This window comes from Daphnia carinata, chromosome 1 (assembly GCF_022539665.2).
Source record: "Daphnia carinata strain CSIRO-1 chromosome 1, CSIRO_AGI_Dcar_HiC_V3, whole genome shotgun sequence".
In the NCBI taxonomy this organism is placed as follows: domain Eukaryota; kingdom Metazoa; phylum Arthropoda; class Branchiopoda; order Diplostraca; family Daphniidae; genus Daphnia; species Daphnia carinata.
The window spans coordinates 6,549,754-6,576,527 of NC_081331.1; the positions used below are offsets into that span (position 1 = coordinate 6,549,754).

The window sequence follows — 26,774 nt, forward strand, 5'->3', positions numbered from 1 at the left end:
TGGTCTCGGGAACTTTAGTAATGAAAAAATTTATCGACAAAAAAACTAAAAAGCTAAAAAACATAACCAGGAAACTTTTAATCAAAATTAACACTAATATCTTAAGCAACTAAACGACAAATAAAACAGTTTTTACGTATGGTAGGTAAAAAGAAATTACTGCATTTTTTCTCAGATTATTAGTCCGAACTTATTTATTCCGCGAATCTAGTAATGATTTTTGAGTTTCCTCCCTTCAGCGCCAAACTATTATTGAGAATAAAGTTATATCTGGTAGAATTTTTAGTTTAAGTAATCTGACAAAACTATTGGCTTTTATGTTATTGAATTTGTGTTTATTATCATTTATATGACTGCAACTGCAACACTGTAAGGCATTCGTAGATCCCAATGTCCGACAACTAGTTTTACGTTGTGTGGACTGTGGAGGCAGTCGACCTCTCGAAGGCTAGTGAAGACCAAAGACAAAAGAAAAGTTTGCTGTAAACTTGAGACCCGGAATAGCCAAAGACGAAGAGTGAGAGACGTCCTTGGCCATTCGTGTTTGACGGCCAACCCCTTTTTTGTTGCAATTGGAGCTTTCAGGGATTTCACTTCGCAGACTAGAGATCGTTCTCCAGTTCTACGGTCGCTTTCCATTTTCCTAACAAAAATTGATAATCATTCAGCTGAAGAGATTTAGTGTCCTAGTGGAACCGATTTGCCAGTGTACGAGTATACACCAAGTGCTTATCAACGTCCATTGTCTCAAAATACCAGGTTTGTGCACCTGATCTGTTGTAGCATAAACGTCGGAGAAATGTAACAGATTATTGTCGTTTCAAGGGAGTGTCGAATCGCACCTAACTTCATATTGTTTAAATGCCCTTTATTGATTATGATGTTATCCCAGTCAACTTTGTGTTTAAACTTCATATAGAAAAAAGACAAATATGAAATTATTTTATTGAATATTCTTGGAGGCCAGCAGTTAGTGGAAGGTTAAGTAATATTTTCCCTTTTGTTTTTCTTAGGTGTGTAATGGATTCTGACGAGGAAATCATGTATGATGATTATGACTCTGGAAATGAGTCCAGTGGGGATGATGATGTTGAGTTTGCAATGGTGGAAGAACCAAACAATCCCAAAGAAAGGCAAGAACTTGATGAATATCCATATGAGGTACTCACCACAGAGCAGATTCTTCAGCACATGAATGAATGTATGAAAGAGGTTAACATAGTTGTAGAGGTATAACACACAATCTTCTCAAGATTATGGGAGAGTATTAATTAAAATCACACATCTCTATACTTCAGATGCCCTCAACTGTGATCAGAATGCTGTTGAATCATTTTCGTTGGGATAAAGAGAAACTAATGGAACGATACTATGATGGAGATCCAGAAAAACTCTTTACAGAGGCACATGTTGCGAGTCCATTTGCCAAAGCTGCGGTTCCAGCCAAAGTTGCCAAGAAGGACCAGCGCAGAGCAGGTCCAAGTGTTGAAGAGTGTGAGGTGTGTTAATTTTATTGATTTCATTTATTTATTTTGTTAAATTAGCAGCTCAATTTGTTAAATTTATTTTTAGATTTGTTTATCTACCTTACCTTCGTCTGTGATGTCTGGGTTGGAGTGTGGACACCGTTTTTGTGTCTCTTGCTGGGCCGAATATCTAACGACGAAAATCATGTCAGAAGGCATTGGCCAGACTATATCATGTGCTGCTCACAACTGCGAAATTCTAATTGACGATGCAACAGTCATGAAACTCGTACCTGACGCCAGAGTACGACTTAAATACCAGCACTTGATTACCAATAGTTTTGTGGAGGTAAATGATTTTGTATGTAATAAAAATAAAAATAATAATATTAATTGTTATTTCTATGTTTAATCGTTGCAGTGCAATAGGTTATTAAGATGGTGCCCAAGTCCGGATTGCAGCAGTGTTATCAGAGTCCAGCATGTTGAATCGCGTCCAGTGACGTGTCGTTGCGGGCATACGTTCTGCTTTGCTTGTGGTAATAACTGGCACGAGCCCGTTCGCTGCACTCTACTCCGCAAATGGATCAAAAAGTGTGACGACGATTCCGAAACTTCCAATTGGATTGCAGCCAACACCAAGGTAGCCCAATTTATAGATCCCAGAGACCGGAATAATCCATCTTTCTGGCTTTCTCGTTTATAGGAATGCCCTAAGTGTAAGGCAACTATTGAAAAAGACGGAGGATGCAATCATATGGTTTGCAAGAACTCTCATTGTAAAACCGAGTTTTGTTGGGTATGTCTGGGACCATGGGAGCCGCATGGAACGTCATGGTAAGTGGTTTCCAATCTCATTGACGCCTAGTGTAGAAGTGAATTTGCTTTAACCGATTATCAGGTACAATTGTAATCGTTACGACGAAGATGAGGCTCGTGCAGCTCGCGATGCTCAGGAACGTTCGAGAGCGGCACTACAACGTTACCTTTTCTACTGTAACCGCTACATGAATCACATGCAGTCTCTACGTCTCGAGCACAAACATTACGCCACCGTGAAAGAGAAAATGGAAGAAATGCAACAGCACAACATGTCTTGGATTGAAGTGAGAAGAACGTCTGCAGCTACAATAAATAAATACATCAATAAGGTAAAATTAAATATTTTTTTTTCAAGGTCCAATTCTTGAAAAAGGCTGTGGATATTCTCTGTCAATGTCGACAAACGTTGATGTACACTTATGTCTTCGCTTATTATCTAAAAAAGAATAATCAGTCGGTTATTTTTGAGGTAAGTTTGTTGTTAATAGTCCTGCCATTTTGATATTGGCCTATGTTTAACTTCACATAGGACAATCAAAGGGATTTGGAGACAGCAACAGAAAAACTTTCTGAATATCTCGAGCGCGACATTACCCAAGAGAACCTCGTCGACATCAAACAGAAAGTCCAGGACAAGTACCGGTATTGCGACAGCCGAAGGAGAGTATTGGCCGAGCATGTTTACGAAGGGTACGACAAGGAGTGGTGGGAGTATAATGACTAGTCCAAAAAGTAACGAAACAAATTTGCGCTAATCCTTGTTGTGCCAAGTTTCGGAACACAACAAAAGTCGGAAGAGACGAGAGCACTTTCATTTAGTCTCCCCTAGAAAAATGAAAAGAATCAAGATTTAAAGGGCAAACGTTTCAGTTCGTGTCTGCCTAGTTCGAAAACTTGGTTCTAACGCTCCTGTCTCGAAAATTTAAGGTCTTTTCTTCTATGTATGTGTGGAATGCTCGCTGTGCGCTCTGCTATACATTAAACAATCGTTTATCCCTCCCATATTTTTTCGCCCCTTTTTTTCTTTGTTGTATCGCTTTAAAACCATCTTTGTACATGTACCCTTTTGCGGCGAAATGGATACATACCGCGTGTCTTGCGGAACGATATTTTGTCGGATATCGATTATTATTGATAAAGAACGTTTGGACAGCTTGGAGCGTTGAAACGTTTTTTGTAGGCCTTCTTCGTTTTTTTGTTTTGTTTGCAGTATTTTACAATGGCAGCACCTCTCCTTCATGTCTTTCTCTAAAACAATGGAAATGGCGAACCGTCAGTTTGTTGGAATGTGCTGAAGGAGGCTGTTTCGGCGTTGGCTGACGTCTCCTGCTGTAACAACTTACACCTTCATCATATACGGTACCTATCTGCCTCTTCAGTTCATATGTTTGTGTGAATGTTATACGAAGTATACGAAAAACAGCAGGTGTGATTTGTTTGTTTAAATCTTTCCTTTTGTCACTCAAATCATTTATATATGATACCTTTAATATCTTTATTAAAAAAGTTGAAGAACAATATAATTTATCCTTATCGAACTTTGCTGAAATGATTTTTGCTCAAAACATAGCAGACTGACAAAATATTTTATTCTTTATACTACTTGAGTAAAGATTTCGCATGTAGGTAATGTGTTCGATCTTTTTTATTGCGCTAGTCTTCCTCTAGTAATTACGGCTTTAAATGTGATCCGCGCAACATGAATTTGGTAGCCGAGATCGTGAGATACCTATAAAACACTCTCGTATCCCCTTTTTCTGATGTTTTTAAAAGCGCAACCCCTAGCTACCGGAGAACGAAGAACTAGGCCGTAGGCCCTAGAGGAAACAAAAATTTAGGTTTTGGTCTTGAGAGTTTGCAGACTCTCAGTTCACATTCAAAGATCAGAAAACAAAAAGTGAGAGCAGATCAAGAGCCCAGATTAGACATGATCATGATGCAGTTAGTATTGGTTTCCCGGTTGTTTTTAATTTTGGCCATACTGCCCGTAGTCATTTTTGTGAAGTTGTGGATCTTGTGGTGTTGGAGGTGTACACACAACAACAAAGCCCTATTCAAGAACATTGGGAAAAATAGCTTTTCAATATTGGGGTTGCATTAGTCTGTGATCCCCATTCAATTCATTTGTATGTAGGGAATATTATTTCCGTGAGTACGTTTTGTAATTTTGACGTTTTAACGTTTTTCATTTTGTAATCGGAACTTGGATGATTTATAGTTTCATTATTTTTCATTATTGATTTGTTTGTTGCATCAGCCTTGGGAGAGGGGACATGTATGTTTGTTTGTTTTTCTGACAAAGATACTGCTGTTCCAATATCTGATCTATGCCTGTTAATCATAAGCTGTTTTTATCAAATTTGTGTCTAGGCTACACTTAATCCCAATCATGGCAACTGCTAAAGGGAAGTCCCCAGAACCAGAGAGTGGCAATAGCCTCGCCAACCTTCTATCTGGCATGCATACATCTGACAATGTGAACACTTTACACACAAATGGGATTGATTTTTCTACTGTAAATAAAAAGGTAATGAGATTTCCAACATGTGCAAAGCTTATGACAATATCAACCCCTTACTATGGTTACATACAATTGTTGCAGGACGCCCTTATTAAACCAACTGAAAGCCAATATGACCTTTTAATAAAAAAGCTCCAATATTTAATTGAAATGGGAAATGGTGAAACCATACTTGAGGTTGGAGCTGGTGAAGGTAATTATTGATTGATAAAAACCAAAGCAACAATATAATTTACATTGCCTGAAAAAACTTCTGCTTGTGTCCGACAAGGCGAGGAAAGTGGATTGACTGAAGAAGATTATAAAGCTTCCGTGGCAACGCTAGAATCTATAGCAACGACGTTGGAAGCCGACTGCGTGTTACTTCGAGAACGGAATTCTGAATGTGGAATTATTGGCCAATATCTCATTCGTCATCGAGCAGAACAAGAAGATTTTGTTGAAATTCGGTAAAAAAATTCTCATTTAAATTTTTGATATCTCTAACTGCAGAAGTATAAACAACAGTGTCGCTGTAGTCGGTAATGTTGACGCGGGTAAATCGACCCTGCTTGGCGTTCTGACTCATGGTGACTTGGACAATGGTCGAGGACTTGCGCGGCAGAAACTTTTTCGTCATAAACATGAAATTGAAACAGGAAGAACGTCATCAGTTGGCAATGACATCCTTGGTTTCGATAGCAGTGGAAATGTAGTCAATGAGCCTGACCATGGCACACTAGATTGGGTGAAAATCTGCTCCAAAGCAACAAAGGTATTAAAGCTTGCAATACTTTTTTTTTTTTAATTGTTGTTGGTTGTTAAAGTAATTATTATTACTTTTATAATCCCGATCGTATTCCATCAGGTAGTGACCTTCATCGATTTGGCTGGCCATGAAAAGTACTTGAAAACGACGGTGTTTGGAATGACGGGACATGTTCCAGACTTTACAATGTTGATGGTATTTAATCTATCCAAAAGTTCTATGAGGATACCGTTTTTCACAGAGAAATAATTCTATCAAAAATAGGTTGGAGCCAACGCGGGCATTGTAGGAATGACAAAAGAACATCTAGGGCTTGCATTAGCGCTGAATGTGCCTGTCTTTGTCGTCGTAACCAAAGTAACAGTTTTCACAATCTCCACTCGTTGAATTTCGTTAACCCAAACGTTATGATAGGTTGACATGTGTCCTGCGAACGTTTTACAAGACACGCTCAGGCTCTTGCTGAAAGTTCTAAAATCGCCAGGTTGTCGAAAAACACCGCTGCTGGTTCGTTCTAAAGATGATGTTGTCTTAAGCGCCACAAATTTCGTTTCTGAACGGTAGATAATATTCAAATTTGGAATCCAAAGATTTGGGTTTACAATATTTATAAATTTTTTTTTTTAGGTTGTGTCCAATTTTTCAAGTATCTAACGTTACGGGGCTCAATCTTGACCTCCTTAAAACATTTATGAACTTGTTGAGCGCCCGCATGACCCCCGGCGCTGACGAGCCAGCAGAATTCTCCATCGATGATTCCTATTCTGTCCCGGGAGTTGGCACAGTTGTATCGGGAACAACGTTGCGCGGGACAATTCGTTTGAATGATACTCTACTCCTTGGACCTGACCCTGTTGGACAATTTATTCCGATTACCATTAAAAGTATACATCGTAAGCGGATGCCAGTTAAAGAAGTTCGTGGAGGTCAAACGGCCTCTTTCGCGCTTAAAAAGGTTATTTTACCAGAGATATTTAGTACGCTTTTTCTCAGAAGCTAAAATTTCCTTAAATGAGTAGATTAAAAGATCGCAAATCAGGAAAGGAATGGTGTTGGTCTCACCGCTACTTAACCCTACAGCGTCGTGGGAATTCGAGGGAGAAATTCTAGTTCTTCACCACCCAACGACGATCAGCACAAGATATCAAGCAATGGGTAAGAATCCATTCAGTAGATGAAATACGTGCTAGATTAACGTGGAACTTTTCGCTGACATTGCAGTTCATTGTGGCTCTTTACGACAAACGGCCCAAATCCAGTCCATGTCCCAAGAGTGTTTACGTACCGGCGATAAAGCTTTAGTTAATTTTCGCTTTATCAAGCATCCTGAATACATCAAACCTGGTCTAAGATTGGTATTTAAGATTATTGTTAAGGTGATTCGAGCTTTACCAAATGGGTCACGTGGTTTTATCTAGGTTTTCCGGGAAGGAAGAACTAAGGCAGTTGGAAACGTCGTACGAGCAATTCCCCATACAGTTCAAATGCAAACCAGTAATCGCTCGAAGCCAACAAAGATGCAAAGATATTCTCAACAGGTTAGTTGTATAATCTTTCGAAAATAGCATACATTGTCATTTTCTTTGCTAAATATTAAAATAAATATCGAAATTTTGTTTTAAAAGCAACAACAACAACCACAAAGTAGTGAATTGCAAGACAATGGAGAAAAACTTGAAAATCAGCCCCAGAAACCGTCAAAGAGAAATCGGGGGCGTCGCACGTATAGTACTCCGTTAGTTCCAACGGCGAATGTTAAAGATAATTGACCTTTTTTTGTCGTTATTGCTGTCACATCAAGGGTTGGGTTTTTGATCGCCACTTGGATCTCTAAATTTTCAAATGTTTTAATCAAGCAAATTTGGTTTAGCAGCACTACTTTATTGACACACTATGAGAAATACAACATTCTTGGAAGATACTGTCACTGTTTTTTTGCATTTTTGTTAATTTCGTTCATTCCCTTTGCCAGTTCCTCCTTGAATTTCCCAGTGAATGAATCTAGCCTCTGTGCCCCTTGTTTTAACCCATCCTGAATAGCTCCTTCACCTAAAGCCTTACTTTTGTGGTAGGCATAAACTGTGAGCTGAGCTGCACGTCGTACAGGGTATGAGTCAGAGAGTTTCTCAATGAGTTGTGGGTTGTTTGCAAGGTAATTGAATAAGTGACGAAAAACCATAATTAATGCTGATGAATCTGAAACTCTGTTTGAGCTTCACGGTCAAATGACGTAATTGATCTATATTTGTTGAGAAGATCTCTTTTCAATGTAAGTTGTTGTCTTAGCAAATCAATTTGCTGCAACTGTTCTTCTTTACTGAGCTCAATGCCCGGAAGCTTCCTAACCTGAAAAAAAATGACATCTTTGACTGTTGTTTCATGTTGTAAAATATACTTGTTAGCCAATGTTTTTAGAATAGAAACAACAGACAGAACTGGCATGGAAGGGATGTAGTAGTATGAATATCTTTAATGTTTAATAAAGCAAGAATTAACATTAGGATTATTGGAAGAAATTTTGGAGCACTTACCACTTCTCTTGCGTGATCGAGTTTTCGTTGTAATTCTAATACTTTTTGACCAGCTTCTTGAGAATCCTTTAGTTTCTGGGCGTTATCCTGCTGTTCTTTCTCGACACTACATAATCGGCGTGGTTGCAAACCTTATTAAATTTTTTTCTTGTCTTCTACATTTTAAGCTATTGTACCTTTTAATGATATCATAAATTGTAGAGAGCAAATCAAAATCTCCCTCGTCGGCTAACTGTGTTGTCGCCATTTGGAAAGAAAAAATTCAGAAAAACACGAGAATTAACAACCCTGCCACTCTTTCTCGGCAATGTGCATACTCTGCTCAGCGCCCCACTAACTAAATTGTGGAATATGTGAAGTTGAATGAATATATATAAGTTAACATGTCTCAAATTGTTAAAATGGCTTGTGTGTTAAAAAGAATTTGTGCAGAATCCCTTTCGCTTTAAAAATATACGGCTCAATTTTCACTAAATTAAATGAGTCAATGATGTCAAACAGGGATGAGTTAGGGACTTTTATTCCATTAAGGGCACGAATGCAATTCATCTTTGGCACAGCCAAGTTTTAGCAAAGACAAGTTGTATGTCGCAATAACATGGCTTTTTGGCGTAATGTGGGTCAATTTTGCAAGAAATTTACTGTTAGGCTCAAAGATGACTGTCAGCACACACATCAACTCAGAATCTTAATGTTGGAAAAGAACAATTTAGCCGAGTATTCTGATTATATTAAAATAGCAAGGGAATCTTTATGTAAAAATTGTATGTCTCCTGATGGTGCAACGCGATCGATTACCAACGTATTTATAATCAGTGGTTGCATTTTTTTCCTCAGGTGTTTGATTTGAGTCGTCAGGAGTTTGCAGCTTTCTTTTCGTTGTATTGTTTGCAATGCGCCTGCGCTAAAGAAAAAAAAAAAAAAAAAAGGGGGGGGGGGTAGAGCGGGATACCCCTAGGCGTCGTCCTGGCCTCCAAAAACGAAAACCGTCGCCATTGTTTGTAAGGTGTTCAGCGAGTGCAGACCCTAACTTCTACTTGTGGTAAGTTATTAATTGATCTTTCACCAATTTATTCGTGCCAATTCGGGTGTTTGTCGTTGTCATCAGTAAGTGTGTATTCCGTAGTTTCGATTAAGTGTTATTTGAGCCTAACTTGGGTATGAAGTGATGAAGAAAGTTGCGTTTCAAAGTTGTCGTTTCTGGGTTTTTCACTATTCGACTCAGAAACGAGGTTCATCGGCCAAGCCCCATATCTAGTATACAAGAGTGGAAGCGAACATTTTTCACAGGACGCGTTAGTTTTTCCCCTCTATGAATCGATAGTAGAAGCGCCGTAGTTGCCACATTGTTTATTGTGTACGCTTTTTCCCGCCAAAGCTGTTTTTGACATTCAACGTGTTGACTATCGAGTACATATCGAGTTATTTTATTTACAGCTTTATTGCATTTGTTAGTTGCAGATGTTCAATAGTACTTGTACGTGTTTTTTTATTTCGGTCTATTGGTTTGTTTTGAACACTTTCCAGGTTGGTTTTAATACTGATACTGGGGTTTACGTTAAAACATCTTATGTCATTCATGAGTCTTGCATGCTGTGTGATTGCTATCTGTTCTATCTAATGTGTTTTTTTTTTCCCTATAGGTTAATTGATAAAAAATGGCTCGTACCAAGCAGACAGCCCGTAAATCTACTGGTGGTAAGGCTCCTCGTAAGCAGCTTGCCACAAAAGCTGCCCGTAAGAGTGCCCCATCAACTGGTGGTGTCAAGAAGCCCCATCGTTACAGGCAAGTGGATCCAGAGTGTTCTAAAATTAAATTTAATCCAACTAACCTAAAGCATTACTTTGTCCGTTCATACATACCTCATTAGTAAAAATGTTAAAAGGCTCTTAACTAAATCTGTTCGTTTGAATAGGCCTGGTACTGTCGCTCTTCGTGAAATTCGTCGCTACCAAAAATCGACAGAGTTGCTGATCCGCAAATTGCCATTCCAGCGTCTCGTTCGTGAAATTGCCCAAGATTTCAAGACCGACTTGCGTTTCCAGAGCGCTGCCATCGGTGCCCTCCAGGAAGCCAGCGAGGCCTACCTTGTCGGTCTCTTTGAAGACACCAACTTGTGCGCCATTCACGCCAAGCGTGTCACAATCATGCCCAAGGACATCCAGTTGGCCCGGCGCATTCGTGGCGAGCGTGCTTAAACAAGATATCATCCTATCTGACAAAACAACTACAGTTAAATTTCCTTCCCTCCCCTAACGCATCATTTTTTACGCGAAGCATTTTTTTTTTCCTCATCGCCCCACCACTACCACAATTTTTAAAAAATTTCAAACTCGGAAAAGGTCCCTTCAAATATAAAACAAATCAAATCGAAACTTTTTTTTTACGTCAATACTTCTGTTTCGGACTTTTGGTCGCGCACCCGCCACGATCTCATATACCGCACTTCATGATTTTTTTTTTTTACCGGTACGGAGGGATTTTTGTTGTACGTTGAAATAAATTAAAAACAAAGTAAATCAGATCGGATAAAATGGTCATCGTTCCCTCATGCTTTCATTGCCTGTCATGCGAAGACAGCTCAAGAATGAAAATGACATTAAGTATCATCTTCGAAAAACTAGAAACGGGAACGAAACGTATGCTGAGCCGCTCCCATTTTAGATACTATATCCACATCTTTCTATCCAAGAAAAGACAATTAGACCTATTCTTCATTGACTTTATGTAACGCATTTTTTTTTTCTTCTAATCGATTGCCAGTTGTATGTGTCCGTTTGGTGGAGGGATTGTCTTTTCCTAATGACATCTCTGCAAAATTTCTTTTTTGTGTTCACATTTGTGGGATTTTCTTCTATCCAACCCATACCCCTCGCCCATTAAAAAAAAAGGAAAAAAAAAACTCATTTAGATTTCATTTCTCAGCATCCCTTCGGCGTGTTTTGTGTACCGTCGCGTTGGTACTCTAGAATGTGGCTGTACTCATTTAATAAATCTTTTTCTAATACCTTTACCCACACGGGATTATTTACTTTAGTAACATGCTAAGATGATACAAAAAGGATATTTTAAATCAAATGATTTCAATGTTAATAATTTAATTGAGCTCGATGATTGGAGAACCGGAGTGGTGACCGTACCTATGTTGCTTACAAAAAGCTCATGAACTTGTCCTGGTATTCTCTCGCTTTCATTAATATGGAAATTAAGAAACTTTGCATTTGATTACATTAACATTTGATTAATTTATTATTAAATGCTTCTTGGTTGTCTTTTTTCAACATCTAAAATAATATTAACAAATCAACAACTCATGATGAATTTTTTTGTTTTTCAATTACCCTGGTGTACAAGAGCACAAGAGGCTTACATCAATATATGTGTTTAGATTAATTTTCAATCAGTTTGAGTGGGAGGCTGAGAGATGGGAGGTAGGAGAAGGCTTCTGTTTTACCTTCGCCCGCTCCTGCTTGTTGGGCTCGCGCTCGGCAGCCATATACTTCTTTATTTGTTTAAGTTGGTATGGCAATGCGGTACAGGACTTTCGGCGAATCACGGCCCTTCTTCTTCCCAACTCCCGCCCCCTCACCATTCCTATTCCATCGCGGAAGTTTCTTGTGCAGTGGATATCGATAGCAATTTCACTGCAGCTTGGTTTGCTGACCATGCTTCAATCGGCACTCACACGTCCTAAACGGAAATGGTAAGTTTGTTTTACTATTTAAGTAATTATTAACCACCATTGTAAGTTATAAAATTTAGAATTCAATAGCTTGTTCTTTTAAAAGCTTGATAAAATCTTAAAGAGTAGTATCAGAGCTATGATTACTTTGATTCAGGCGGCTATGGAGCATGTCTTCAAAATGTGTATTTACACCATGTCAGTGATGGGTTAAAAGTGTAATAGGTCCGATTTCATTGTCATCGTTGTGTTGAAATATTTACTTTAGGCAAATACTCGTAATATGTTCCAATCTACTTTACAGATCAAATTAGTACAGAACTCCAAAAAATTCTCTTACTTACAAACTTTGATGCTTTTGTTACATAGGATGTGCGGAATTGTTTCACTTGAGTCGTCGTATACACTATGGTTCCCTCTGTATTGGTGTTTTCAACATTCATGAGGTAGGTGTCAAAATTTTACATTTCTTCTTTGTTGGGTGATGATTAACACAGACCTGTTCTGATCTTTTTGAGGAAAAGTATTGTTGCAAATCTGAATCTATGTAATGGAATCCTTATTTTTGTGTTGTTAGTAGCTTTATCTGACTTATTTTGTTACAGGTTTAAACCTCACTGTTTAATGGTTAAACAAACTGGTAAGATGGATCAGTATACCAAATACTGTGGTTTGAGAAGAGGTCGATACAATTTCTACTTCATCTATCTTACGCATGATACCATGGTGTTACCAAAATTGGTGAGTTGTGTCAAACATGTAATGTTTTTAAGCATTTTAGGTGATGATTAACACAGACCTGTTCTGATCTTTTTGAGGAAAACTATTGTTACAAATCTGAATCTTTGTAATGGAATCACTACACTTCTGTATTGGCTCTCACTTATCTTATTTATTTTCTTCAAGGTGGACATGCATGAGGGTGTTGGGTAAACTGAAGAAGTAGCCTGGCCTACCATATTTCCTTGGTTCTGGGGGAGCCTAGTTCAACTGCTTGAATTTCTTAAGGGATGTGAAGTAAGTTTATCAACTATAGATACATTTAATTTTGCTGGTTACAGTGATGATTATTTCTGTCTGATTAGCACATTGTTGCATTATGAAATCAAACAAATTATAAGACATGCATGGTTCTGAGTTTTTGGGTGGGGCCACTTTAGTTGGCCTTTGGAAAGTTGAAGATTGATCAAGGAATTTGCTTGCAGGGGTTTGCAGTACTTCCGATGTGGCGTCGGAGTAGCGAGTATCCCACTGTAGCAGTAACGGCTATTCGGAGTACTTTTGGTGTGGAAAGTTCAGAGGTTTTCCAAACTACTTGTTCCGAGGTGTGTGTTTTTACAATTTATCTTCAGATTTTTCCTGTGACGATATACTTCATTCCAGACATTATGCTGGTGGTTCAAACTGATTTATTGAGACTGAGGATACCTCTAAATGTCTTATGTAGAGTGACGTGTCCTAGCTGGTCTTAGATTAACGTTTTATAATTTATTTGGCAGGTTAAGTGGAATGTCGTACACTACGACCATTTGGGTTTTACTCGGGACAGGGTATCACATGCCCGCCATTTTTCGCTATCCACGGGTGAAGTGTGGAGGTAATCCATGTGTTTAATGCTTGTTTTGTCTTTAGACATGATGTATTGCATAAATTTTGAAGAATAATGATAACCAGTATTTTCGTCACTACCACTGACAGTGTTAACTGCCGTTTGTACGATAACCTGCATTGTATTTCATTAACTGGTTTTTTATTAGGTCCGTTTGGTGTTTTGGTGTCTACAGTTGCGTTCCTAGGAGGGGGAGATAGCGAAGTAATTCATATTTCAACACTTGTTTGTTTGTTTTACCGTGATGACACATTATTCTGACACCTCTTCTGAATTAATCGTTGAAGATCTTTTTATGGCTGATTACCTGATTCAGTCTGAAGAATGATTAAGTGTTTGGAAGGTACTTAACATTTTTGTTTTTACTTGAGTAGGGCGTAGCTCGGCGTCGCTTAGATCTGGCAGTTGGATTTGTTTGCTGTTCTTCTAGCCGGTAACGGATGTATCTGAAGATCACCAGGCGTGCATCATTCAGGTATTGAGATTACTTAAAACTTTTCTTAGTGCATCGGGAAGTCAGCGGCTGGCCTTAATTGGGTTAGTGGCGTTACTTCGGTGCTAGATAGATTTCTCTGCGGGTGGAGGGTGCTAGTGCCGTTCTGGCATGAGCGTTTTCAAATCCTGCAGTGTTTGGAGACTTGAGAGTTGAAGTCAAATACTATGTTTAATTTCATAGCAAGTTCTCTTACACTTTTTCTGATTTCTAGATTTTCGAGCGGATTAAGTTTTTACAAGGAGTTAGGTGTCATGCTGGCAATGTTATTCAGGTATATTACAAGCATTAGATATACCCCACTATTTAAGCCGATTGGGTTGGCTCATAACTGGCTACTCTTTGGTATACGGTGGGAACAATAACGCTATTCCGTGTAAGATCTTCTATTCAGCTCTTGATGGAAAATCTAAGGGTTGAATAAGCAACAGTTTTTATTCTTATAGGTTTTAATAGATTTCTTTATGAACAGGTCGCGGCAAGGAGGAAGCTTAACGGGTGGACGGAAAGTCAGTGTGATCGTGAAACCAGACGATGGTTGTTTCCAGGTAATAGTGTTGGCTCTTGCTGTTTCTGTTACGACGGTATTTTTTTTGGTGTCACCACTTATTGTGGTTGTGCACATCCCTGCTGTCGAAAAGAAAGGTTCGTAGTATATCCTTCGCCTTGTCTGATGTCATAGACCTGGGGAGTGGAAAGCTGCGCAACATCTTTTGTCCCATCGCGGGGTTAGGTATTCCAACGCATTAATGAATTTTTTTTTCTATTCGATAGGGTTCAGAACCTTTTTCACCGCGTGTCGTGAAGGTGTGGTGAATAGCACTTGTATCACTGAACTGAATTTCAACTATCGCCGAGTGACTACGTTCATCTGCTATATCGTTTTAATGTATGAAATAAATGTATTGATAAAATCTACTGGTATTTGAAATAAAATTGCCGGAATTAAACACTTCGCGATATTAATTTTGTTTCATACTACAAAGGAAAAGATACCATAGTCGCTTAGAATTACTTGTTTGACCTGTGACAAAGCGGCAAGCATTCGTCTTAAACATGAAAAGCAGCTAGCCAAACGCAACATTCATATCTTCATTAGTGATGCCTAAAAGTAATTTATAATAGCGGTGGTCTTGTAGTAGAAAATTGATAAGTCATTAAAAACTAACTTGAACCGAAAAATATTAACACATTTTGGCATAGTTAGAAACAATGATCAGCAACCTATTGTAGAAATTCTCCAGCATGGCCTGAGGTCGTAAACAAACCAGCAGACGACAGGCTCAGTGGGAAATTCAACCGTGTTACAGTGCTTGACTTTCGAGGTCGAGATATAAAATGTGTGGAATTCTGGTGTGTGTTACAAATGAAGTTGTGGACGATAAGAATATTAAGCAACAGAAGGTAAATTTAATGTGTTTAGTCTACTTTCAAATTCTTAGTCCGTATTCTTTTAAAGGTAAACAACGGTGATAGAGATGTTCTTAAACGCCGAGGTCCAGATGCCAATAGTGAAATTGAGACATACTTCCCAACGTCTTGGAAAGCAATATTTTCAGGACATACCTTATGGTTACAAGGCAGTGCACCTGATGTACAACCTTTAATTGATTCAAGCGGAAATATCCTTCTGTGGAATGGTGATATATTCTATAACCAAATTGGAGGTGAATGTATTCCAAAAGGACTTTCAGATAGTGCATTTCTGCTTCAAAAACTAGAAAATGTTGAAACAGTGGAAGAAATTTGCAATGTTTTGGAGATGATAAATGGCCCTTGGTCTCTGGTTTATTACAAAAAGAATCTTAATAAAATACTTACAGGAAGAGACAGGTTTGTTCAAGAGCGCACTAATAAGAAATACTAAAACATGAAACCACTTGTACAACTTAGATTTGGACGTCATAGTTTACTTTGGAACTGCACTGCTGGAGATGGGGAAATCTTGAATTCCCTGTTGATCACATCATCATCTTCACTTGAATCTGCACAGAACTCAACATTGTGTGAAATACCAGCATCTCATTTGTTCCAAATTAGCTTTGGAAATACTACTCAAGTTAAAAAAATCTATTCAAGGAAGCCATATGCGGTAAACAACAAACCCATATCTGAGCACACATTTTTTGATTGGGTTCCCCATTCCTTGGAAAACAAATCATCTGACCACATAATAAGTGAATACTTGAACATTTGTCAAAAGGAGGTTGAAGGATTGGAAGCCATTCTTCTAGCTTCTATAAAATCACGAATCGAATGCCAGCCTATGCTTTGTAAAACGTGCGTGCCTCTGCATCTAAATGGAGCAAACGTTCAATGCACTCATTCCAAAGTAGCCATTCTATTCTCCGGTGGCTTAGACTCTAGTGTTCTTGCTGCACTCACCGATCGTGTTTGGTCAAAAAATGAATCTATTGATTTGTTAAATGTGGCCTTTCCATTACGCAACAAACAAAATCCTTCAGCAAACGAATTCAATGTGCCCGACCGCTTAACCGGCCTGCAAGCACTAGAAGAGCTACGGACGCTGAACCCGTCACGGAAATGGAATTTTTGCGAAGTACCTTGACTCAGTTAAAACAATATAGCAATAATACATTTCATGTTTATTTTATGCTTAGATAAATGTGGAACTAGATGAATTATTGGATATGCGAAAATCCAAAATCGCGGCTCTCATCCATCCAGCGTCCACTGTTCTCGATGACAGTATTGGTTGTGCCCAATGGTTTGCTGCTCGTGGAGAGGGTTTTTTGACCGGTAGCTTAAATCGCGAAAAATATGTTTCTCCAGCAAGGGTACCTTCACATTTGTGTTCTTATATTAAACTACCGTCATACTGCAATTTGTTTATCTTTCTTGGCGTTGATTCTAGGTTGTTTTAATGGGTGCCGGAGCTGATGAACAAATGGCTGGCTATGCCCGACATCGCCAAAGATTCGCGAATGGAGGCTGGACATCACTCATTACCGAGGTAGAAATGGAAATGAACCGGATATCAGAGAGAAATCTGGGACGCGATAACCGCATATTAGCCGATCACGGTAGAGCTCCAAGATTGCCGTATCTAGATGAAATGGTTGTTGAATACCTAGCCCAATTGCCAATCTGGACGAAAGTCGATCTGAGATTGCCGATTGGATTAGGTGATAAAATAATCCTTCGAGCCCTTGCCTATCAGTTGGGATTGCCAAAAACTGCCATTGAACCCAAGAGAGCCATTCAGTTTGGATCAAGGATTGCAAAAACTGAAGCTCGAAAAGAAAAAGGCTCCCACAAATGTGATAGGTTAACAAAATCTCTTGAATTGGGCCAGTAAAAAAAATACCCTTACTTCCTCAACAATACAGCCATATTATAAATGTTGTATTTTTTTCCAAATGTTTACAAATTAACCTTTAAAAGAAAAAGAAAAATATGAAGTGACTAAAATGTCTTGAAAAACATTTCGCGGGTTAAGTTTCCTTTTGTCAATGAAACTAGATCCTGATTGGGTAGTTTACTAACCCTGCAGCACGGCTCGCGTAAACATGGGAGGGGAAGGACATATGAGAAAGAAAGAAATAAAAATCTGTTTCGGCAAGGTCGAATCAGGTGTTTTAGCAATCCCGACGTCAAAAGAGAGAGGGAGCGAACGTCAGTTGTGTGTATGGGTTCATTACTGATGGTCGCCATTGTTCAACGTGCCTCTCTGGCTGAGAATAAATAACGTTATCCCGGATCCCTTCATTTGATACCGCCAGGTAGATTTCATTTTTTTTTTCATCCTAGGTTTTCATTCCGTTGTTCAAACTAACCAAACTCAATTACTAGATCGGTTTGTTTCAAATTTACTGCTGATTGAGAATGTCGAATTCCTCTCCGAGAGCTTTGGCTACGGCCACAGTGGAACTAGTGCGTGATACGTCACGTCGTTTAAGTGCTGATTTGCGGGACATGAGTCGTGATTTTGGTAACGAGTTTCGTAACATGGGCCGAGAGATACGTGACATCCATCGAGAGATTGGCCAGCGTTTCCGTAGCTCGTCGTTACAAAGTGTTCCACGCATTGAGATACCACGCATAGGTTTGTCTACGTTCGCTGACGGCCCACGCTATAGTACCATAGACGACGTGATGATTCCACAAGGTAAGTGACATCAACTGCTGTCAGTTCTTTGTGAAAAAAAGACAACTCATTCGATTACTAGGTCAAGAATTAGATCGACTTTTAGATGACGACGAGGAGAGTATGTGGTCCAGTAACCCACAACTGTGCTACGAGGACGAGGGTGATTTCCAGTCGTCTAACTCTAATAATCGCCTTTCCATTATTCGTTCGCCACGTACCGAAGAGATTCTCAAAAATGTTGAACAGGCTTTACGTAAAACCGATCAAGTATCATTTGAAAATCTTGGTTTTTGAGATCGTACATTTGCTAAACATTTACTTCATTTCATTCAGGCATTACGTGATATGCTGGGAATTGAAGCAAAGAAAAGCACATCGGGTATGGTTACACCGAAAAACTGTACTAGAGAATTGCAAAAACGTATTTCTGCCCCACCGCCATCGCCGTCCAATTTCGGATTATCTGCTCCAACAAAATAACAAAGTGAACAAAAATTCGTGCATTTTATCGTCGTGTATTCCCAATTGATGAATCTAATTTATTTCGATTTCTATCTCGTTTTTTGTAAACTATATAAAATGTGCATTACATTTAGATTATACCTATATGAAAGTAAGTCGAAAGGACGCAAATAAAGCAGTGAAAACTATTTATTTTCGACGTGTCACTGATCGTGCTGTACGAAGTCCACACCTTGAGGTGTGATGCATAGACAACATATGTATTACAGTGAGGCCATAAGTAACACTTTTTTTTTTTTTAAGTTTGATGAAGGTTAGTTCCTCTTTCTTCTGCTTCGTTAAGAATCAGCATGGCTTCCATAAGCAGATTTCGAAGTGGTGGACCTTCGAACGAATTACGATGTTGCAATTCAGGTTGAGTTTGGCTGCGAGACAATAACTTCCATTTGCTTTCTTTTTTCACGTTGGCCTTCGTCTCCGGTGTGCAAGGAAGAGAACTGCGACTATTTTTCTTTGATAGCTCTCTTGACGGATTTGGGTTCATATCATTAATGCTATCTGTTATATCGGAATCATTAAAACCGGAATCCATGCTGGAAGACTTGGCGTTGATAAGTGATGGTCGAATAGCTTCATTAGTTTGCTTGGAGTTGTCGACTTGATCCTCGGTAGAACTCGGAGTAGATTGATTGAGTGGTTGTTGATATTGACCAAGTCTCATAACAGACAACTCCATCAAGGCGAATATCCCACGGCCAAGATCAGGTTTGAAGGCCGTTGCGATACCAGGGAGAGGCTGACGCTTTACTTCATCCTTTACGTTTCCCATGGAACCCGTAAATTGTAAAGCGAAATCAAAGGCGGCCTAATTGAAATAAGAAAATTCTTGTCAATCTAAAGGGGTTTTTAAAAATTTAATTAGTAGTAGATACTTTGGATTTCAAAGCTATAAATGCGTTCCCGTGTTGACCATTGTATGAGAGCTGATGTCCCACAACTTTTCGCATCTCCATAGCTTGCGCAGCGAGTGCATGACTTGTTTCCTCCCATTTTTGCCTTAATTCTTTCGACTGCCAAGATAAAAATGAATTAAAATGTAGTGCCAAAGTGTTTGTTGCTGGAAGCAACGATTCGGATAAATAATGTTAACCTTGAGAGCCTTTGTGATGAAGGTAATGATTATGGCCCAATATGCGATACCTAGCGTGACCCAGATAATCCAACAAACACGGTAGAACCACAACAGCGGGAAATTCGTTTGCTGAGCTATTTACAATAAAATGTTTCGCAAATAGTAACATGCAATTGAAACAAATGAAACAACTAGACACTGTGGTATGGCCCATTAAAAATGTTTCAGTTAAAAACGAAATGTTTTCGCATTCAATTTGCTATTGAGTTGAGCAGCATGCTTGTCAATTTGGAGATCACTCTCACCTGCAACAATATCTCCAAAGCCAATGGTTGTGAGCGTGACAAACGAAAAATATGTAGCATCCAGGTAAGACCAATCCTTTACAAGTAGAACAATATTAAAGCTAATAACAGTGGTAAGTGCATCCAAGGTTTGGTCGTTAAAAAGGGGTGTAAAGGAAATGCGGTAGGAGCATGAAAAATATTTACTAACTAAAGGGATTTACCTTACCTCGATGAAAACGAAAATCGCTGCGGGAATGAAAAGGAAGATAGCAAGTCCAGGAAGGAAAAATAAGATCGCTGCAATGAAGATGCTGAGTTGTTTATCTTTCTTAAATTTCTCCTGTTGTCGTTCGTACAGGTGCAGAAAGCCATTGCTGAAATAGTCGCTGGTCGAAGTGAGAAACACTCCGCATATCGGGATTCCAATGAGCCCGTAAAACATGCAGAAGATTTTACCCCAACTGGTTTTTGGACTAGATAAACAAATCAAATTTCTCAACATCATTTACAACTGAGCGTCAAAATAAATCAAATGTTACATACCTGAAATTTCCGTAACCTGTGAAATTGCATAATCCAAAATTTAATAAAAATATTATTCGTACGGTACACGTGTCTGTCATTGCCACTTACATTACAAAGTTATTGCACCTTTGTTCAAAAGAAATATGTAAAAAAAAAAACAGCTTTGTTTTTGTTAAAGTATCCGTTACATTTTACGAACACGCTTTATAGGGTTAGTAATTCAGACATGTTTAAAATAATAGATTCCGGTGGACAGTCCGTACCACAGCCAGAGAATTCTAGTTGTTAGTATAAACGGGTTCGCGGATGTACAGCCTTTCTCAAACGAACGTTAAACAAAATGTGAAAGGTTTTCCTCGAACGTACGTTATTTCCTTAATAATCTGATACAGAAGGCAAACCGGCCAAACTTGGTATGAGTTACTGCAATCATGCAAGTCAATAGCAAACCAATATCAGATAGAATATTACATCAGCTGTCCTAAGTCACGGACAAATAAACTTTGCGAAATATTAGTTACTGTTAAATTTACCGACGGTGGTGAGGATTGTCATGCACAAAAACAATGCGCTTGAAAATTCCCACGGATTGTCTCCATTCGCGCACTCATCGGTCTTGTTTAAAAATGTTAAAGTGTTGCACGATTCTTGCACAGCGGCCAACCACACTAACGAATCTTCTCGTTGCACGCTGTCACGCCTTTTCACGAGATTTTCAACTATGGAGGCATTTAAATTTATTTTTAAAATTCTATGAAAGACTGTCATCACCAAAGGTTTGTTTTTCTAAGAAAAGCTTTTACCTGAATTGACAAGATGCTGACAGAACGTGTCGTTTATCATGATTTCTATAAATATCAACGAATACATTAGATAGAAATAAGCAGCAGGTTTTTTTTTCCTTCTCATTTTGTTAACATCGTGCATTAAAAAAGACATTCACAAAATGCCTTGCGGAAGCACTTATCGCCATATCCTTTGCGTGATAAATTCTCTACGCTATCTGTGGTTTGAAACCAAGGACACATTCCAAATCATCGCTTTTTCTTTATAACAAAAAAAAACTTAAGGAAACAGGACTAACTAATGTAGCGTTCAAAAGTTCCTTTACAAACAGTAAACTGAGCAGAGACAGTAAGCAAATCATTAGCTTTCTCAGCTGTGTTTGTCTTTCCTTTTCCATTTTAATTTGTATAAGATTTCGAAAGCATACGATTTGATTCTTCAAAATTATTCTCGCAAATTATACCCTGACTGTAGAGCCTTGGTCAAAACAAGATTATTCAACAAAACAAAACTAGAATAACCACTAGCAAAACGGAGAAAAAGAAGAAAATATTCAAATTGTTACGTTTAGGTAGCGATGAGAGATGATACGTTGGGCTTTCAAGATAATAAAAAACTAGTCCACCGCTTAGTAGGTAGAACCAGAACCCCAAATGGATAACCAACGAGCTTTTGCACCCCATATCTTTCTCCTATATCTTTTCTCAACAAAATTCCAGGTCTGCACCGCGATGGAACTTCACTTGTTTGCACATAATCTACAGACAACTGCCAAATAGAGGCATCAGGTATATAGCGTTCGGACGCAGCCACACCTGTATAAAGCTTCTATGGCGAAAAGTGCTACTAGCTAAATAGGAAAACTAGTTTGGCTACTTGCCCACATGCGTTGCTGCATTACATTTTAAATGCCTTTTTCGTGAAAGCGACATAACTTGAATATGAACCAGGTCCCGCTAATAGAATTCCATATATGGAGAGAGAGCTTCTAGGCCAGACATTGTTTTTAAATGCGATTTTTATTTAGTCACATAATTAAGAAAGTAAGATTACTCGTCATCAATACGATAATCAAATTTGTTTCTTCCATGCGTCTCGTTCAAACGAGTTACAATACCGTACATGCACCGTGTCCGTTTGGCATATTTAATTCATTAAACTGGTACGGTGAATCAACATTGTGAAATGAGCGCAACAAGTAAAATGCAAATAAGAAAGCTGATTTGAAGTTTATATATACAGCTGGCTGTATAACGTTAAGCAACGTATTTTGGTGACTCCAGTTTATAAGCGCAAAATAGTTGGAAGAAAGGGCACATTACCACGAGACATTGGATTGTTATCAAAGATCTCTCTGGGGGAGGTCAAAGAGAAAGCAAGAAGCACTAAGTCTTTTTGTGGATATCGTATAAGAACGGAGTGCTAGATGTTTCATCCCTCCAAAAGAAGTCGATCGATTCTGCAGCTTACCCTCGTCCCCAAGAGTTAGTCGTGGATCTGACATCATTACGACAAGAACAACGATAGCCTATCAAGCGGATCGATTACAAAATGGGAGGATAACTCTTTTAAACTTTATCTTTAGGATTTCTGAAAACTAAGAATTTGTTTTAAAATACTAAGCTGACATCTTTCGACAGTAAAATTGCTGTATATTCATTGATTGGACTAGCACGGTTGTCTAACTCGAAAATGTCTAATTATTATCCCAATCCCTAACATGAATGATATACCCCCAATTTCTGCTTATTTCTTCCATAACTTTTTGTTTCTTTGATTTCACTTTAGCATCTAGTTCATTAGGACAATCGTATCACTCTGCACTCAAAGTATATCATTATAAATACTTGTTTCCACGCCATGATAATAGTGTCACGATCACGATAAGAGATATATACAGATTGCAAAACCAGTAAGCGAACTAGTTCTTACTAGTTTACCAGCCCTTTCCCGCAAATGATCTTAAATTTAAATTTTTATGCCAGCCACTAACCAAGTACTATAGGCTGCTAAATTTATTGCAGTCGTGAAACGTCCTTTCACAGCCGTCCCTGTGAAGAAAAAAAGTTGCGCGTAAAACTCCCGATGGTGCGATATCGAATAAAAATGCACACAAAGCAAAAGTCGGTGTGTGTGTATATCACGAAACAGCCTCACCTTTTTTTGGCATGTGCTGTTGTAAAGGAAAGCGATTGCGATGCAAAAGATCAGAGTGCCTCTTTCTAGCACATTATTTTCATTTATACTCTTCATTTGGAATAGAAAGGCTCTAATGGCGGCATGTAAGCATTGGTGGTTAATGTAATTACACGAGAAGTTCATCCGATTTCAAAGAGAAGGGTCCCTACGTACGTCAGCCGGTTTCACGGTGAATACTTATTAACAATTTTGTATACGCAGATGGTCGTTTGCAAGTCTGAATTGAAGGTCAAAAGTTATTTTAGCATTGTGGCAATGCAAATATAAAGCCGAGGAAAATGAATGCATCATTTGGAAATAGAAGCTTTGAAACTCTATACCGTCTATTTACTGAAGACCTATGTTAGGAACTATTAGAATGCATTAGCAAGTCTTTCCAAACGCGCTCTAGAAATTGGGTTTAACCCCAATTTGAAAAATGGGGGGAAAGGCTACGTTCGAGACCGTGGTCTACTGAACTGCTCTAAAAAAGAGATCTGTTATGAAACCCCCCTCATCTTAGGTTCTAAGCGATCACATCGCTTTCGCTAGGATTAAATTTCATATCACAAGAGCAGCCTGAAGTTCAGTAGTCCAATCATTTGTACCGGAATGAAACAAGCCACCGATTGATGTTCAGGGTATACAGATTACGCTTTTGTGTGCAAATGGTTACATGCTGATTGACAACCTGGATTTCAAATGACATGGAGATCTTGGCCCATTAAAATTGTTGAAACAAAAGAAGGGGAAAGAACATTGACATACAGGACAAAGTTCTTTTGTGCAACTGAATCCAACGACGCTTTTGTCAATGCTAGCTTTCAATTCAGCTATTCGTACCGATTGACATACATGTCACCAATGATGCTGATTAAATGCTATATAGAAATGTCACAATAAGAAACTTTCATCACTGTCATGGAGGTTAGATAACCTTAAATCATGTTCCCTGCTTGTCATCAATAAAAAGATGCGTCTACAACCCATGCGCGTAGATATGCTGTTATTGATCACATTCACTCGGAGAATTGGTTCAAATGCCTAACCGCGCATAAGTACTGTATCCAACAAGTTGTCACATCATTTACGACGGTTAAATGAATTCAGCATTGGTGTTGCAACTAAGCTGATATCTGTACAACATGATGCAACCTATAGATGCAAATCAATCTCACCTTTGTTAAGAAAAAAAATCAAAGGTGATGACGCAATGTCTGGTTTGCGATTGGCATCTCACTGGAGAAACCCCCAGTGCGCAACTGTTGACGTGGTTGCACCGCAACGTTAAATCAATGATTTTCGTAGATCTATCCTACTGTGCAAATCTCACCTGCTTCTAGTCAATTTGATTCGATGAATTGACAGAAAATTGATCAACGTTTAAAACGAGGCGCTGTGAAGCTATTTTATTTTTTTTATGATCTACATTTCTTACGGGAGTGGGAAATGCAAATATGTAGTTCCTACCTCTTAGAAACGCATGACGTCCGTTGCAGGGCGTACGTCAGCAAGTAAAATATGCGGAGCAATCCTTTTTGGACGATGAATTGCAAATCGAACTAAGTCTTCACAGTGCATCACTGATTCCTACTTCTAAAGAAATCTTAAAAACGAAACAAAGGCCATTGAATGTTAATCGGCATTCCTTTCATTTTTTTTTCCTGGATGAATAAAAACTCTTCGCATTTTGTTTTCCATGTATACCTAATGTAGGGCAATCGTATACCCGATGCTTACCGGATGTTATATTCGCTTCATTTGCTATGCATAATGCCAAACCGTTACGCCACTTTAATTCCAACGCCGTCAATTTCTTTCTGCTGACTGCACGATTTCGCCGTTTGGAATTCGGACGGTGATTGAACTAGCCTCTTGAATTACAATTGACCTGAGGATTGATCATAAGCGCGACATGATATTAAAAGATGATTGCCAGCTGCTTTCATGTATATAGCCAACACCTGCGCAAAACACGATTTTCACCATAAGAATGACAATATCTGAAGAACTTGCTTTACGACATTGACTGATATTACTTTATTATGCATTTACCACTTAAAGTACAGTCTTTCTGGGAAACAAGCACTCACAATTTACGTTTGCATATAATAAGAGAGCAACTGTTTGCCTTTTATCTAATCAATACTTCATCTTTTTGAATAGGAAGAATTACAACGTGGATCAGCGGCTTTTGAAAAATCAATTAGATTAAAGGATGTGAAACGACGTGGCTTAACATATAGTAGCTGCTTTAGCGATTACTTCACATAGCCATGGACAATTTTTATCTTAGTTTTTCATTTAACAGTTATGCAGGTGCAACAAACCTTGAATTGTGCGATAACCAAACAGCAGCCAGACAAACAAGTTGTTTTCGCTCATGCAACGACGCAACGAAACATGCGTGTTACTTTTTAATGCAAGTCAGATTGTATATAGTTATTTTATCAACGAAAAAGTACTCGGGCCCATCCACGCAAACACGAAACTTTTTCTTTGGTTCTATTGCATTTGGTAAATATGCGGCTACGTTCATCGGCAAACTTGTCGTATACAAATGGAACTTGTGGTATAACCCTAACTGACTGTGCGATACTCACCGCAATGTGTTTGTGAAGTTTCTTCGGTTTTCAGCCTCGGGAATTTATTGAGAGAAACGAAAGTTTTACATCAGCCTTGTTCCAGCTGTTTATTTTTTTTTTAAGGCTTTTAGGGTTCCATACTTTTCCTTATGTAAACAGGGTGCCTCAAGGAATTATATTTTACTAACTGTTTTTTAAATAACCACAGAAGCTTTTAAATGAATCTTAGTTAAATGCATTTCGTGTAAGCGAGTGCGTTGGCAAACCCATTTTTGGTGCGAGCAAACTGCGTCATCATACATCGCTGCTAGTTGTGCTTTCCGCACCTCGAAATTGTTTGCACACCATAAACGGAGAGTCATTGATTAAACGACTCTCGCGTTTCAGTGCCACATGAAATTAAGAAACTAAAGCATTTGGTATGAAATAAACCTCTTAATTCATACGTGCGTGTGACAAGCGGTCATCGTTAGAGGCTAAGTCATCTTTGTTTACTATTTTAGTGGAATTGATATGGTTTTTAAAATACACAGCAATGAATTAAAAAAAAGACCTATGATCTATGTCTATTGTTTATTCCCTTGTAAGGCAATCGGAAAAAATGTGCTACAATGAAACAATTTAATCATAAGCTATATTGATATTCATTCGTTACGAAATGGCAAATTTTTTAGAGATCCCAGCTGAGACAAGCAAATGAAACGTGTGGACTGGTACATAAGATCGTCGACACGCCATGTCTGTTATTGTTGAACCACTAGTTTTTCCAGTTTACACATGGTCGATGAACTTGCAAACAAATCGAGACTTCACCAAGTCCACATTCCGCCAGATG

The 26,774-nt window shown here is 38.6% G+C and overlaps 6 protein-coding genes and 1 long non-coding RNA gene across 11 annotated transcripts in view; 5 read left to right on the forward strand and 2 right to left on the reverse strand.

The window, feature by feature from the left end:
- Positions 1–11,102, forward strand: part of LOC130691013 (histone H3.3A) — a 31,077-nt gene extending 19,975 nt beyond the window's left edge. The window contains exons 1-3 of one of the 2 annotated variants that reach the window (XM_057513913.2): positions 9,056–9,130; positions 9,732–9,874; positions 10,005–11,102. In XM_057513913.2, the coding sequence (XP_057369896.1) occupies positions 9,747–9,874; positions 10,005–10,287 (411 nt within the window). In that variant the 5' untranslated portion in view covers positions 9,056–9,130; positions 9,732–9,746 and the 3' untranslated portion in view covers positions 10,288–11,102. Of the gene's footprint in view, positions 1–9,055; positions 9,131–9,731; positions 9,875–10,004 lie in introns of those variants that run through there. The other variant, XM_059494547.1, reaches the window with a different exon arrangement.
- Positions 393–3,290, forward strand: LOC130690904 (E3 ubiquitin-protein ligase ariadne-1-like). Its single transcript, XM_057513766.2, has 9 exons — positions 393–759; positions 1,014–1,230; positions 1,299–1,499; positions 1,573–1,815; positions 1,888–2,109; positions 2,173–2,303; positions 2,368–2,572; positions 2,644–2,757; positions 2,818–3,290. The coding sequence occupies exons 2-9, from the start codon at positions 1,021–1,023 to the stop codon at positions 3,010–3,012; spliced, it is 1,521 nt and encodes a 506-aa protein (XP_057369749.1). The 5' UTR covers positions 393–759; positions 1,014–1,020; the 3' UTR covers positions 3,013–3,290.
- Positions 4,277–7,478, forward strand: LOC130691003 (GTP-binding protein 1-like). Of its 2 annotated transcripts, none has more exons than XM_057513901.2 (13): positions 4,277–4,436; positions 4,659–4,815; positions 4,891–5,002; positions 5,081–5,258; positions 5,317–5,563; positions 5,657–5,752; positions 5,822–5,914; positions 5,972–6,117; positions 6,185–6,512; positions 6,577–6,712; positions 6,779–6,912; positions 6,976–7,095; positions 7,183–7,478. In XM_057513901.2, exons 2-13 carry the CDS (start codon positions 4,678–4,680, stop codon positions 7,324–7,326), a joined length of 1,872 nt encoding a protein of 623 aa, XP_057369884.1. In that variant the 5' UTR covers positions 4,277–4,436; positions 4,659–4,677; the 3' UTR covers positions 7,327–7,478. The 2 variants fall into 2 exon arrangements, with proteins under 2 accessions (XP_057369884.1, XP_057369886.1); XM_057513903.2 differs by having other exon boundaries at positions 4,282–4,440.
- LOC130691017 (mediator of RNA polymerase II transcription subunit 9-like) lies at positions 7,691–8,424 on the reverse strand. The gene is made up of 3 exons (XM_057513916.2): positions 8,265–8,424; positions 8,089–8,194; positions 7,691–7,903 (listed from the first exon to the last, which is right to left on the reverse strand). Exons 1-3 carry the CDS (start codon positions 8,333–8,335, stop codon positions 7,739–7,741), a joined length of 342 nt encoding a protein of 113 aa, XP_057369899.1. The 5' UTR covers positions 8,336–8,424; the 3' UTR covers positions 7,691–7,738.
- Positions 11,103–11,726: 624 nt separating the features above from the next.
- On the forward strand, positions 11,727–14,823 carry LOC130691018 (uncharacterized). Of its 3 annotated transcripts, none has more exons than XR_009001143.2 (11): positions 11,727–11,792; positions 12,141–12,217; positions 12,377–12,618; positions 12,678–12,788; positions 12,977–13,096; positions 13,271–13,368; positions 13,529–13,584; positions 13,755–13,855; positions 14,088–14,147; positions 14,346–14,421; positions 14,648–14,823. It is a non-coding gene; the product is annotated as an uncharacterized LOC130691018 (long non-coding RNA). The 3 variants fall into 3 exon arrangements; XR_009001144.2 differs by having other exon boundaries at positions 11,728–11,792; positions 12,377–12,512; positions 13,752–13,855; XR_009001142.2 differs by having other exon boundaries at positions 11,728–11,792; positions 12,377–12,512.
- A 314-nt stretch (positions 14,824–15,137) lies between these two features.
- LOC130691004 (asparagine synthetase domain-containing protein 1-like) lies at positions 15,138–18,586 on the forward strand. The gene is made up of 8 exons (XM_057513904.2): positions 15,138–15,277; positions 15,333–15,706; positions 15,767–16,433; positions 16,495–16,671; positions 16,749–17,616; positions 17,687–18,002; positions 18,064–18,251; positions 18,318–18,586. The coding sequence occupies exons 1-5, from the start codon at positions 15,212–15,214 to the stop codon at positions 17,190–17,192; spliced, it is 1,728 nt and encodes a 575-aa protein (XP_057369887.1). The 5' UTR covers positions 15,138–15,211; the 3' UTR covers positions 17,193–17,616; positions 17,687–18,002; positions 18,064–18,251; positions 18,318–18,586.
- Positions 18,587–18,699: 113 nt separating this feature from the next.
- Positions 18,700–21,996, reverse strand: LOC130691005 (potassium channel subfamily K member 2-like). Its single transcript, XM_057513905.2, has 9 exons — positions 21,742–21,996; positions 21,194–21,238; positions 20,924–21,109; positions 20,409–20,424; positions 20,092–20,338; positions 19,884–19,959; positions 19,597–19,712; positions 19,379–19,516; positions 18,700–19,311 (listed from the first exon to the last, which is right to left on the reverse strand). Exons 1-9 carry the CDS (start codon positions 21,857–21,859, stop codon positions 18,745–18,747), a joined length of 1,509 nt encoding a protein of 502 aa, XP_057369888.1. The 5' UTR covers positions 21,860–21,996; the 3' UTR covers positions 18,700–18,744.
- Between the last annotated feature and the right edge of the window lie 4,778 nt (positions 21,997–26,774).